General features: G+C 44.7%; 1 protein-coding gene across 2 annotated transcripts in view; it reads right to left on the bottom strand.

Moving 5' to 3' along the window:
* The window catches only part of LOC101419419 (popy Class I histocompatibility antigen, A-1 alpha chain-like), a 205203-nt gene extending 203447 nt beyond the window's left edge, over nt 1-1756 (bottom strand). The window contains exons 1-4 of one of the 2 annotated variants that reach the window (XM_058285427.2): nt 1451-1756; nt 1047-1316; nt 499-774; nt 101-376 (exon numbers count right to left, since the gene is read on the bottom strand). In XM_058285427.2, coding sequence (XP_058141410.1) covers nt 101-376; nt 499-774; nt 1047-1316; nt 1451-1514 — 886 coding nt within the window. In that variant the 5' untranslated portion in view covers nt 1515-1756. The remainder of the gene's footprint in view (nt 1-100; nt 377-498; nt 775-1046; nt 1317-1450) is intronic. The other variant, XM_071211037.1, reaches the window with a different exon arrangement.
* Between the last annotated feature and the right edge of the window lie 12786 nt (nt 1757-14542).

Genomic DNA, 14542 nt, shown 5'->3' with positions numbered 1-14542 from the left:
AGGTCAGGGGCCCTGACCCCAGGCTCAGCCCTGACCCTGCTGGAGGAGCTCAGAAGGGCTCCTGCTTCCCTAGAAGAGGCCCCCACCTCATCGTACTTACCCCATCTCAGGGTGAGGGGCTCGGGCAGCCCCTCGTGCTGCACGTGGCACGTGTATCTCTCTTCCTCCCCAGAAGGCACCTCCACAGCCGCCCACTTCTGGAAGGTTCCGTCCCCTGCAGGCCTGGTGTCCACAAACTCCATGTCTTGGGTCTGGTCCTCCCCGTCCCGCTGCCAGGTCAGCATGATCTCCGCCGGGTAGAAGCCCAGGGCCCAGCACCTCAGGGTGACCCCACGGTCAGGGATGGGATGGCGGGCTATGTGTGTCTTTGGGGGGTCTGCAGAAGGTCAGAAACTTCAGGAACTTTCCATTTCTCTCCTGGCCATTCTAGCAGCGCTCATGTGACCACCAGGAATGGACAGGACATCTGGGGTTGAGGGGCGCCCAGCCACCCTGTACCTGTGCGCAGCAGCGTCTCCTTCCCGCTCTCCAGGTATCTCTGCAGGTCCTCCAAGCATTCACCCTCCAGGTAGGCTCTGCGCTCCTCTGCAAGCCTGGGCTCCTCCCACTTCTGCCGGGTGATCTGTGCCGCCGTGTCCGCCGCCGTCCAGGAGCGCAGGTCCTCGGTGAGGGCGATGTAGTCGGCGCCGTCGTAGGCGTGTTGTTCATACCCGCGGAGGAGGCGCCCGTCGGGGCCCATGTCGCATCCAGATAAAATCTGGTAGGTGTGAGACCCTGGGCCCGGCCCCACGATTAGCCCTGCCTTCCAGGCCCCGCCCACGACAGGCGCCACCGTTGGCTCCGCCCCGCGTTTTGCTCTACCCACCTCCCCGCACACCTGTTTGTCCCGCCCCCAACGGCGCTGACTGGTCTGGGCCCCTCCCGCTCCCGGGTGGGGGGTGCCGGGTCCCGCGGCCTCGGGGTGCAGTGGGGACCCGAGACTCGGGGCCACCCGGGCCCGTCCTGGGGATCCCGGTCGTGCGCAGTCCCCGGGCCCCGTGGCTCACCGGCCGCGCTCTGGTTGTAGGAGCCGCTCAGGTTGCTCAGTTTCGCCCATAACTGCAGCGCGGAGGCATTACATTTTTGCGTTTCCCGCTCCCAATACTCGGGCCGCTCCTGCTCCACCCACGGCGCCAGCGGCTCCAACCGCGGACTCTCCGCGTCGCTGTCGAACCGCACGAACGGCGTGTCGTCCACGTAGCCCACGGCGATGAAGTGGGAATCGTTGCGCTCAGGTCTGGACACGGCGGTTTTGAAATACCTGAGGGAGTGGGAGCCTGGGGGGGACAGAAAAGGGGCGGGGGCCAGCGTGGGGTCAGCGAGGGGATGGGGTCAGCGTGGGAGGACGCGGCTTCTGGGGTCCTGCCCACCCGGAGGTCTCCTTACCCCACCCCACCGCCCCCGCACTCACCCGCCCGAGTCTGGGTCAGGGCCAGGGCCCCCGAGAGCAGCAGGAGGAGGGTCCCCGGAGCCATGGACTGATCCCCGCGTCTGGCAGGACCTGAGTCTGGGTGTGGCAGGGCGGGCTCTGTAAGGGCCCCGGGGACGGCGATTGGCTTCTCCAGAACCGGGCCCGCAGTGGGAGGCAGCCCTGGGCCCGCGTCACGAGGGTCGGGGCAGAAGGACCTGAATCGGGCTGAAATGGAACTGCGGGGACCGGAGTCGTCCCCCTCAGCCTCCCTGCCCCACACGCCAGCCTCGGGCTGAGAGCGAGACCGGTCCTGGTTGGGCCCGACCCTCCCCTGCACCGAGCACTCTGTCACCCCCTGTCAGCGAGGCCTGGTCCTGACTTCACAGCTTATGGATTAGTGAGGACTCCAAGGCGAATTGGGTGACCTCTACTGGTACTGGTCATACTAGAAATCAAAATGGAATTTAAATACTAATTTCTATAGATGCGTGCTTATACCCAAACTCATTACATGTTGATAACTAATTCCATAATTTAAAAAATGTAATAAAAAGCAATGGATAAATTTACAGTTTGGGAAATCTTTCTCAGCCGTCTCAATAGAACACCCTTGGACTTTCATATCACATTCAATCTGTAATTGGGTTTGAACAAAAGTTCTGCCTCAAATATAAATTTTGGAAAAGAGTATTTTCAATAGCTTTTTCAGGTAAGCATTGATGTTCATCTTCCATACTACACTAAAGGACACAAGTGTAGTTTCTACAGGTGAGTTGCAGTCTGAAATCTGATTTGGAATATTTCATCGTGTGACATGGAAATCCTCAGGTCGGTCTTTGCACATTAAATGGATTTTCTACTAATGCATGAAGATTTTAAAGTAGCACACTGGCCCACTAAGCTATGTAGATCTTCCAGTAAGGACACATTTCTTAATGCATTTCCAAAAGGTGAAAATTGTTACAATAAACACAGGTCCCACCAGAAAGTGTGTGTGTATTGGAAAGCTGTCAAGCTTAGGGTGATGGATACCAGTTTTCCAAAATTCTAATTTTCTCTTGAGAGCTTACATTTTATCATTGGCTCAAGGCACAGAAATGAAATATTTCAAATCACATTTCTGATAGGTGATTTCTGCCCAGAATACATAAAGAACTCTTATAACTCAACAGTCCTCCCATGTGGTAGGGTGGAGTTCAGTCACTTGAGCCACATCTTCTTCCTCTAAGAAGTTCTTTAAATTATTCAGCGCCCATCTCAAGTACACCGTCGTATTCCCACAGGGACTCTCACAGCAAGTGCTGTAGGTGAAAAGGGCTGTAATTCAGCCAAGACACTGAAGCAATTTCATCTTTGCCACCAAAAAGCCTGGGTCCAAGGTTAGGTTGCATCACTGTCATTTTTGGTTTTGTTAAGCTCAATCTATTCAAAATGTAAATACAAATGAATTAGATGGACACTGAGGGAAGCAGGTGTGTCTCAAGTGGTTGCTTCAGTCTACCATGTGGGATGACCTGGCTCACTTCCCGGGGCCTCCTGGTGAAGGTGTGACTTGCAGCAACCCAGGTGAGCCATGCAGCAAGATGATGATGCAACAAAAGAGAGACAGAGGGGAGAGTCAAGGTGAGATGCAGCAGCAACCAGGAACTGTGGAGACACAAGTGACAGGGAACCTCTCTCCATATTGGAGGTCCTCGGGATCAAATCCTTGTGAATCCTAGAGGAGAAAACGAGAAGAAAGGACAAAAAGAGAAATAGATACAAAAGATCACACAGTGAATGGACACGGCAAAACAATAGGGTTGGAGGTAGGGGAAATAAAAGAAAAATAAGATCCAATAGCAGGTATGTCTAACATGGAAAAGATAGAGTGATTGTGTGGTAATTATTAAGGGTTAAGTTTTTTGTTTTTCATTTCATCTTCTTATTATTAAAGTAATGAAAATACCCTAATATTGACTGAAGTGTTGAAAGCACAACTCTGTGATTATGTCAGGTATCATTGATTGTATACTTTCGAAGGATTGTTTTATTAATATGTATCGATAAAATTGATTTTTAAAAATTTGAAAATAAAACCTCTCAACAATAAGAAAACAACCTAAGTTTTTAAAAGGAGTAAAGTCTGAGCAGACACCTCACCAAAGATACACAGGTGGCAGATAAGCACATAAAAACAGGCTCAGCGTCACTGTCATTAGGGAAGAGCAGATGAAGCCACCATGAGATGCCCCTGCACACACCTGTTAGAATGGCTAAACTAAACCAAAATAAACTGGTGGGTTAGTTTCCTATTGCCAGTGGAACAAATTTTCACACCTTTGGTAGTTTTATTTAATATATTAATTTCCCCCGGGTTGTGGTTTTTGCTTGCTGTCTGCTCCTTGTGTCTGTTCATTTTGTGCTTGTTTTTTTTTTTTTTTAGGTTGCACCAGGAACTGAACCCAGGACTTCCCATATGGGAGTGAAGTGCCCAATGGCTTGAGACACTTCTGTTCCCCATTTGGTGCCTTCAAACCACAGAAATTATGTTCTCACCATTATGGAGGCCAGAAATCCAAAATCAATGTCCCTGGTTGGAATCAATGTGTCGGCTAGGGCTGGGTCCCTTTGGAGGCTTGAGCAGAGAATGAACCTGTGTCTTGCCTCTTCCATTCCTGGTGGCTGCCAGCTCTCCTTGGCTTCTGGCTGCATCACTCTAACCTTAAATCCAACATTGTCAGATCTCTGCTCCATCTTCTCATCACCATCTCCTCTGAGTGTAGTGAAATCTCACCCCATTTCCCTGTTATGAGATCCATGTGATCACACCAAGGGACCATATATGGGGATAATTCTGGCTAATCCCCCATCTCTAGATTGACTACGTATGCAAAAGATCCTTTTTGCCATATAAGGTGATTAATATTCACAGGTTGCAGGGATTAGGATGTAGAGGTTATTGGGGGTGGGGTGGGAGGCTATTTCAGTCTGTGACGAGTGGTGACACCTGCACTGGCAAGGATGTGCAGATCCAGGAACCTGCACACCCTGCCAGTAGGAAGGCCAAAGGGTGCACCACAGGGTACAGCTGGTAGGAAGGTCAAAGGGTGCACCAGCAATGCCACTCCCAGGTGTTTGCTCATCTAATGTAAAGACTTATATTTAGGTAAAAGCCTGTGTAGAAATGTTCAAAGCAGCTTAGTTAATAACTCTCCCAAACCTGAAGGAACCACATTGTCCTTCTACATGTGAGTGAATAAAACATCTAGTGGTTGGGGAGCTGGTGTAGCTCAGAGGTTTGAGCACCTGCTTCCCATGTATGAGGTTATGGGTTCAATCCACAGTACCACATTAAAAAAAATTGGTGGTAATCCATTGATCCATATTACACAATACTACTCAGCCATGAGAAGGAATGAGGTGTGAATTCATGCAACAACATGGATGAATCCTAAATGCATGTTGGTAGTGAAGGAAACCACACTGGGAAGGCTCCACATTATTTGGTTCCATCTTCACGAAATTCTGGAAAGGAAAGAATACAGATACTGAAAGCAGATCCTGGTTGTCATGATCTTGTGGAGGGGGAAGAGCTGTTTAGGTGAAGCACAAGGGAGTTTTAGGGCCCTGACACTAGTCTGTTTGGTACTGTAAGATGGATATGTGACACTGTCCATGTGTCTAAATGCATAAACCTTACAGCACAAAGAGTGAACCTTGAGTATGCAAACTTTAAAAAAAACATCCAGGCAAGTGGGGAGTCCAAGGATGGCTTCAGACTGTGGCAGAAGAATCCAGCTGTGTTGCAGGTGTATGGCAGGACCTCACTGAAGGAGGCAGAAGGAGCTGCTGGACTGAGGACCTTTGGAGCTGGCTGGAAATTGTAAGAGTCAAGACCAAAGGAACTATGGCTAAGCACTGACTGTAGTTGGTAAAGTTCTTTTTCATCGGGTATAGGCTAACAATTCTGAAGTCACTGTCCATGTGTATGAGGATTGAACAATAAGTAAATATTAATATATCATAGGTGGTGGGAGCGAAGTTACACACCATAGAATTGGGAGGTTACAGATTTGTGAGTGGGAAAGCCAGATTGAAATATATACTATGTGGTTAGAATTGAAGATATGGAATCAAATTTTGTTTAGCTTAATGTACTTTAGTATAAATATTGGTGTAGGTGTATGTGTATGTATTATAGATGTGTGTAACACATGCCTTGGTATACACACATATCTTCTAATTCTCTACTGAGAAGACCTAAAAGCAATGACACCCCAAAAGGAATGAGCAAACCCAGTGCCTAGACCTAGTTTCTAATACCATTATCTCAAAACTGAGCCAAGGCTCCTTGCAGAAAAGGCTGAATCTAGGGCAGGGAAAGAGAATATATAAGATGGGTCTGGAGCATGTGGGAGTGCCAAAAAGTGAGTATTGCCCAAAACATAAAACCATGGGGACATGTCAGAAAGATTCGAGACAACAGAACTCTCTATGACCAAAACTGGAATAATTTGAGCAACAAAATAAATAGCACAGAATTGCATTATAGCCAAAAGTACAAAATGAATATCCATGAGCCTATAAATGACTGGATAAATAATTACATAGGGCAAGAATAGTGAAATCTCTCAAAAACAAGAATTCCCAATAATTTAGGTAGATGCTCCACTCTCACTGTGTTGAGCATACCATCTAACCCTTAAATGTGGACTGCAAAGATTGCCTTCCAATGTGGACAAAGGAAGGGGAATGAGAACAGTGATTTCATGTTGTAGAATCCCAGGAAACACTGCCTTAGCCAGGAAACCCAGCTAACATCACCAGAGATGAATCATGGTCCCACCATGTCCCCTTCTTATTCTGCTGGGATATGGCATCTCCATGCCTTTTCCCTAAAAATCCAAAGCCCTGGTCTAACTGTGAGAAAAGCAACAACCTAACTCAAATCAAAAGGCAATCTACAAATCCTTACCAAGACTCCTCAAAACTGTGAAAGTCACCAAAAACAAGGAAAGTCTGAGAAACTGTCACAGCCAGAGGAGCTGAAGGAGATCCAATGGAACTAAGTGTAATGTGGTGCCTTTGATGGGATCTTGGGAAAGGGAGAGGACATGGGGTGAAGCTCATGAAATCCACATAAATTTCAGGTGAATTACTAATAATGCATCAATATTCCTTCATTAGCAGGAGCAAAGTGCCAGGAATGTAAAACAATAACAATGTGGGAAACGGGGTTGTTTGTGAGCTCTGTGAACACCTTCACCATTTTTCTATAGATGTAAAACTATTCTAAGATTAAAAGTTTATTAGAAAAAAAAACAGGCCTCTGAAAAGGAATAGAGTAAATGAAAAATATCTACTTTCCATTGCTCCCAGGTGCTGCCTTCAAGCGGGCTGGGTGGGGGCTCTGGGAAGAGATGGAAACCTCAAGGAGCACAAGGGCTGCTGAGCGCCCCTCCTCTCCCACTCCCTGCTCCACCCGGAGTCTGACTCCAGTGGACTCCAGGGATGCTCGGAAGAGAAGTTCACCCCCTTTCCCATCAGGGCTGAACCCCCAGGTCCCCCAGCTCTGTCCCACTCAAGCCCAACCCCTCCTCACGTCAGAATCCTAGAAAGCGCCAGCGGCCCTGCCACGGGGCTGTGGACAGAAGACTCGCGATCCCCGCGCAAGTGTCTGCACTTCAGGGGGCGCCAGCGATCTAGGGCAGGGTCTGTGCGACCACACTGAAGTAGACGTTTCCTCCCTGGGGATGACCGTGGACTCTGACCTTAGGGCAGAGCACGATCTCCAGACCATTCCATCTAGTTCCCGGGCCCAAGGTGGACCACAAGCTAGGGGTCCCCCAACGCCAGTCCCCTGGTCTCCTAGGAGAGGTCCTTGGACGCCCATGGCCCTGATGCTTGTTCCTGCTGCTGCTTCCAGGGATGATGGTGCCTCTTCCAGGAATTCAGCCCATGATTCCCCAACTCTAAGATCTGGGGGAAGAGAGAGGGTGAGCCCCCCTGGCATTGTCCTAGGAACAAGGTGGGGGGGGGGGGGCGGGAGGGCTCCTGACAAGAGAAGAGAGGGAGGAAATAGGGACGACTGGGGGTGGAGGCGAAAACACTGGATGGGAAGGAGCCAGAGGGGAGGGGCAGCCTCGTGGACACAGTGAGGGGAGGGACGGGGTCTTCCCAGTGAGAGGCAGAGGGGAAGGGAAATCAAGAACCCAAAGGAGGGGCGAGCGCGGCTGTGTGGCTCCTGGAGGCCGCGGCCCCTGGTTCCAGGAGCCCCGGGGTCTCCCCTCTCACCGCTTTCCCCCCAGCCCTGGGCAGCCTGCGGTCAGAGCCCTTGGCCACCTGCAGGCGCTTCTTCAGCTCCTGATCAGCTGAGCTGGTGCGACCTGGGCTGGGTGCGGGGAGGCGGCCTCGCAGGTGGAGGCCCCCAAGATTCCGGTCCTGGAGGGTGAGGGCAGGAAGCGTCCTGGGGCTGGAGACCCTAGGAGATGGCAGGGAGGTGGGCGATAAGACCCGCCCCGGCTCTGTCTACGCACTCCACGAACCCGAGGGCTGACACTGCCGCCTCCCCAAACCCCCGGACCAGGCACCTGCCCACCATCCCCACACCAAGGTGGACCTTCCCCCAGGCTGAGCGCAGGAGCCCGGCGTCCGGGGTCGTTTCTCCTTCAGGGGCCTTAGCTGTCCAGGTCCCCTCGGCCTCGCCCCACCAGCTCCTTTGCGTCAAAACCATATTTGAAACTTTCCACCATTTATTGAGGAGACGGTTCTTTCCCCACTGGATTAGGGGAAACCATTTTCAAGAGCATGTGTATGTTTGGGTCTATTTATACTCTTTATTACGGTTATTGACCACTGCCCTGAGGCTGGTACTGGAGTTCGAAAGTAAGTTTTCAGATCTGCTACATGGATGTTCCGCATTTCTTCTTAAAATCCTTTTAAGACATTTAACTAATCCCTTTCATCTCTGTATCTTTCTGAACACTAGAGGAACAAATGAATTAGAAGTTGGAATTCGATGAGATCAAAGTGCCTGGCCAAAACTTTTTAGAGCAATGCTTCCATAACTTGTTTTTTTTTGTTTTGTTTTGTTTTTAAGATTTATTTATTTCTCTCCCCTTCTGTCCCCATCCCAGTTGTCTGTTCTTTGTGTCTATTTCCTGCGTCGTCTTCTTTGTCTGTTTCTGTTGTTGTCAGCGGCACCAGAATCTGTGTATATATGTTTCTTTTTGTTGCATCATCTTGTGGCAGCTCTCCATGTGTGTGGCACCATTCCTGGGTAGGCTGCACGTTCTTTCATGCAGGACAGCTCTCCTTATGGGGCGCACTCTTTGCGCGTGAGGCTCCCCTATGCAGGGGACACCTTGCACGCATCAGCACTGCACATGGGCCAGCTGCACATGGGTCAAGGAGGCCCAGGGTTTGAACCACAGACCTCCCATGTGGTAGACAGAAGCCCTAACCACTGGTCCAAGTCCTCTGCCCTCCATAACTTGTTGAGCTGCCTTTTCCTGTATTTTATTTATTTTTTTAATTCAAAATATGTAATTTTTAAAAATGTTTTGGCAATTCAATATCCTTTGTGCTTCCATATAAATTATACTATGAGCTTGTCAATTTCTCTTTAAATGTCTGCCATGATTTTGATTGGAATTGCATTTAAACAATAAGCCAATTTGTGGAGAATTGATACCATAATAATGAATATTCCATTTCTTGACATGGTATTTCTCCAACTTTATTTAGATTTTTTTACTTTCCTTCAGCAATAGTTGTAGATTTCACTGTAGAGATCTTGCACACTTCCTTTAAATTGATACCTAGTCATTTTATTATGATGATGCTATTGTAAATTGAATTTCTAATTTTCATTTTGCTAGTTTTATACTGTGTATAGAAATAAAAATGACCTTTGTACATTGTCCTTGAATCCTGCAATTTTGCTATACTCACTAGTTTAGGAACATTTTTTACTATAGGATTTACTATGTATGCCATCCCGTCACCAGCAATACTTTCTTTTCTGTTTTATAATCTGTATGTGTGTGATTTCCTCTGCTTGACAGTATTTTGTGTATTAATAGTGGCATGATTGCACAACCTTTCCTTGTTATTGATCTTAGAAAGTACTTAGTCTTTTACGATAAGATATGCTGTTATCTGTAGATTATTCATAAGTGCCCTTTATCACCTTGGAGAAGTTGCCTTCTATTCCTAGTTTACTGAGAAATTTTATTATCAAAAGATTGAACTTTTTAATGTTTTTTTCTACATGGAGTTGGTCTTATTGTTATTCTACTTTATTCCCTTAAATGATAAATTAGATAAATTGTCACATATTCATCCCAACTTGCATCAGGGATAAAACTTTCTTGTTCATGATGCATTATCATTTTAAAATTATTTTGGATTCAATTTGCTGGTATTTTGAAAACATTCCTGAGAGATATTGTGATAAAGTTTTTATATTAGTAAGTGTTCTCTAAGGAAATAGATTTTTATATGAGTTGTCTCACATGACTGTAGAGATGGGCAAGTCCAAATTCCAAATTCTGAAGGGCTGGCTGCAAGCTGGGAACTCCAGGGAAGGTTTTCCATGAATTCCAGGAGAAACTGGCTGAAGTAGAGATGGAAATTCCCTCCCCTGACTGCTGAAACCATCACTTCTTCTTTTAAGGCCTTCAACTGATTTGATGAGATGTCTCTCATTGTTGAAGGCAAACTCCTCAGTTGATTGTAGATGTCATCAGCCACAGATGCCATCAGCATACTGATGACTTAAGTCATCAAAATACCCTCACAGTAACTATCAGGCCAGTGCTTGCTTGACCAAACAAGTGGACACCACTGCCTGGCCCAGTTGACCCATGAACTTAATACCACAGTTTTCTTCTGATATCTTTCTCTGCTTTTGGTAATGCCTCACAAAATGATTTGAAAGTGTGTTTTCTTCCTCTTCTATTTTCTATAAGAGTTTCCACAGTAGTGATATAAATTCTTGATTAAGTGTATCATAGAATTCAACAGTGAAGCCATTGAGCCTGGAGTTTCCTTTGTGGGACGGTTTCTCATTATGAATTTAATTTCTTTAATTGGTACAGGGCCATTCACAATTCCTATTTGTAATTGATTCAGTTTTGATAATTTGTCTCTTTAAAGGAAATTGTCAATTTTGTCTCAGTTATTCAGATATATTGGCATAAGTTGTTTCTATTTGTCTTTTATTATCCATTTCATGCTATAAATTTACATTTAAATGTTTTTGACAATTTTAAGTTTATTTTGAAAACTACAAAATGTGGCATTTCACAGGTGTTTTGGCACTGCATCATAGCCTGTCCCACCCCCTCTAAGACTTGTCACCTCACTTTCTCTCTAGCCTCTCCCTAAGTCCCTGTCCTGATTCCACCCCAAGATAGTACTGGATGAGGGGGTCATTATTTATTTTTACCCTATCTCATCCCAGAGGGACTATAAGTAACAATGACAAGAAAAGCCACACAGAACAACATTTTAAAAATGAAATAAGAGGCTAAATTGGGCTGAAATAAACATAAAGGCAAAAAAACAAAATGTGTAATGAGGAATACGTTTAGCACCCATATATGGCTGAAAGCTTTTACCCTCTTATTCCAAGGCGTTCCTGAATTGGACTCTGAGTTTTCTGGGAGCCAACCAGAGAGGAAAGTTATTCACAGGACCCAAAGCATACATGTTAGACAGTTATTCACAAGAAACCTAGTAATGCCTTACTTACACTGGAGAGAGGTTCTTTCCTGGAGTTTGCCAAGTGGACACTATGGTTGTAGTGAAAAGTCTCCTCAACATTATCCCTTCCGCAGGTACAACAGCACAGGCCTACCTTGGAGATGAGGTGGGTTCAATTTCAGACTACAGCAGTGAAGTGAATATCACAATAAAATGAGTCACCCGAATTTTTTGGGTTTTTGTTATATAAAAGTTATACTTACACTATACTGTATTGTATTAGGAGTGCAATAAATAGCTTTATGTCTAAAAAACGATGTACATACCTTAATTAAAAATGATTTGTTGCTAAAAAATGCTAACCCTCCCCTGAGCCTAAAGCAAGTCATAATCTTTTGCTGGTGGGGCGTCTTGCCTCAATGTTGACGGCTGCTGACTGATCAGGTAGAGGCTGCTGAAGGGTGGGGTGGGGTGGCAATTTCTTAAAATACGACAAGGATGTTGGCCACATCCATTGGTTCTTCCTTTCACTAAAGTTGTCTCTGTAGCATGCGATGCTGTTTGACAGCACCTTACACAGAGTAGAACTTCTTTCAAAGTTGGACTCATTTTCTGATACCCTGCCACTGCTTTATCAACTCTGTGTAATAATCTAAATCTTTGGTGTTATTTAACAATGTTTGCAGCATCTTTTAAAAAAATTTGTTTATTAACAGTTTTATTTCAAATTCACAAAAATAAAAGAACAGAAAAAGGCAGCTCAACACATTAAGGAAAAATTACTCCTAAAAATTTCATTTTGAGCCACTTTTATCTCACCTAATTGCAACTGTTCACTCAGTTCTTCCTCTAGTGTTCAGACAGACACACAGATGAACACAGATTAGTTGAATGGCATAGTCAAGGTCTCTTATTATTCAAAAAAAATGGATAAAATTATTTAATCATATTTATATCTCACAAAACCAAGCCCCGTATTCCTTTTTTTTACCTTTAATAGAATTAATATGGTACCAACTTTGCTTTTGTTACACAAACATTATAACATCGTTAACTATAGTCCATAAATTGCATTAATTATATTTCCCATGTATCCACATACTTAACACCCTGTAGTAGAACATTCCTGTATTTATATTATTAACCACAATCCTCATCTACTTCCAACATCGTTATATATTTTCCATATTATTTTCCAGCTGTCCTCCAACTAACAGTGGGAGCCACAATCACATCCATAAATTAACAGTGTAACATTCACTATAATATGTTATCATCAAGTCCAACCATTACCAATATTTATATTGGACCTTATTAATCAATCTACATACATCCAACATCTTCACCCATTTTCCTACCACATTCTATCTCCCAACAATCTACACATCAGAATCCAAATCCATTATTCTAGTCATTATATTTAGTTCAGATCACTGAAAACATACAATATTCATCCTTTTGTGTCTGGCTTATTTCACTTAACATAATATCCTCAAGGTTCCTCCATGTTGTCATGCGCTTCCCCAGTAGATTTCTTCTTACAGTTGGAAATATTCCATTGTATGAATATACCACTTGCTGTTTATCCATTCATCAGTTCAGGACACTCGGGGTTGTTTTCCTCTTTTAGCATTTGTGAATAAATGTGCTATGAGCATCGGAGTGCAAATAGCCATTCATGTCCTTGCTCTCAGTTATTCTGAATTCATTCCTAGTGGCAGGATTGCTGTGCATACGGCAGTTCTATATTTAGTCTCCTGAGGAACCACCAGATCTTCTTCCACAGAGTCTGCACCATTTTATAGTCCCAACAGTGAAGGAGTGTTCCTATTTCTCCACATCCTCTCCAGCACTTGACATTTTCTGTTCTTTTAAGAGTGTCCATTCTGTATGGTGAGAGATGATATCTAAAGGTGGGTTTTTTTTTTTAAGATTTATTTTTATTTATTTCTCTCCCATTCCCCTCGCCCCCATTGTCTGCTCTCTGTGTCCATTCACTGTGTTCTTCTGTGTCTGCTTGCATTATCCGGTGGCACTGGGAAACTGTGTCTCTTTTTTGTTGCATTATTTATTCTGCTGCATCAGCTCTCCATGTGTGTGGCACCACTCCTGGGCAGGCTGTGCTTTTTATTACATGGGGCGGCTCTCCTCATGGGGCGCACTCCTTGTGTATGGGGAACCCCTACATGGGGGTGCTCCTGCATGGCAGGTCACACCTTGCAGGCATCAGCACTGCACATGGACCAGCTCCACACAGGTCAGGAGGCCCTGGGTTTTGAACGCTGGACCCTTCATATGGTAGGTGGACACTGTATCAGTTGAGCCACATCTGCCTCCCATCGCATGGGGGTTGTAATCTACATTTCCCTAGCAGGGAACTTCTTTTCATGTGTCATTTGGTCTGTTCTATTTCCATTTTAGAAAAATGTCTGTTCAAATATTTTTCCCATTTTTTAATAGGATGGCTGGTCATGTTGTTGTTAAGGTGTAGAATCTCTTTATATAACATGAAGAGCAATCCCTTATCAGATATCTGCTAACCAAAGATTTTCTCCATTGAGTTATCTGTCTTTTTACTTTCTTGACAAAGTCTTTTAAAGAACAAAAGTATTTACTTTTAAAACTGTCCCATTTATCTATTTTTCTTTTGTTGCTTTGGCTTTGGGAGTAAGGTCCAAGAAACCACCACTAAGCACAAGATCTTGAAGATGTTTCCCTACATTTTCTTCTAAGAGTTTTATGTTTCTAGTTTTTACATTTAGGTCTTTGACCCACTTTAAATTAATTTTGAATAAACTGTGAGATAAGGATCCTCTTTCTTCCTTTCTTTGAGATATGGATATCCAGTTCTCCCACCATCATTTATTGAATAGGTTATTCTGACCCGGTTGAGTGGGTTTGTCAAAGATCACCTGATTACAGATGGGAGGGTCTATTCTGAACTCTTGATTTGGTTCCATTGGTCAATCTCTCTATATTTATGCTGTTTTTACCCCTGTAGGTAGACGATATGCTTTAAAGTCTGGAAGCAAGTGTCCTTTGACTTTCTTCTTTTTAATTTTTTTGTTTTAATTTAGGGGATGCTAACTTATCCAGATAAATTTGATAATTGCCTTTTCAAATTCTACTAAAAAGGATATTTGAATTTTTCTCAGGATTGTATTAAATCTGTAGATCAGTTTGGGTAGAATTGACATCTTAATGATATTTGGTCTTCAACCTATGAACACGGAAATATCCTTCCATTTATTTAGATTGTTGTTGGTTTCTTTCACCATTGTTTTATGGGTTTCTGAATACAGGTCCTTTATGTCCTTGGCTACATTTATTCCTATTTGATTCTTTTAGTTGGTATTATAAATGGAAATTTTTTTCTGACTTCCTCCGGAGATTGCTCATTAG

Source organism: Dasypus novemcinctus, chromosome 22 (genome assembly GCF_030445035.2).
Source record: "Dasypus novemcinctus isolate mDasNov1 chromosome 22, mDasNov1.1.hap2, whole genome shotgun sequence".
Taxonomy (NCBI): domain Eukaryota; kingdom Metazoa; phylum Chordata; class Mammalia; order Cingulata; family Dasypodidae; genus Dasypus; species Dasypus novemcinctus.
This window is presented reverse-complemented; position numbering and strand designations above follow the sequence as displayed.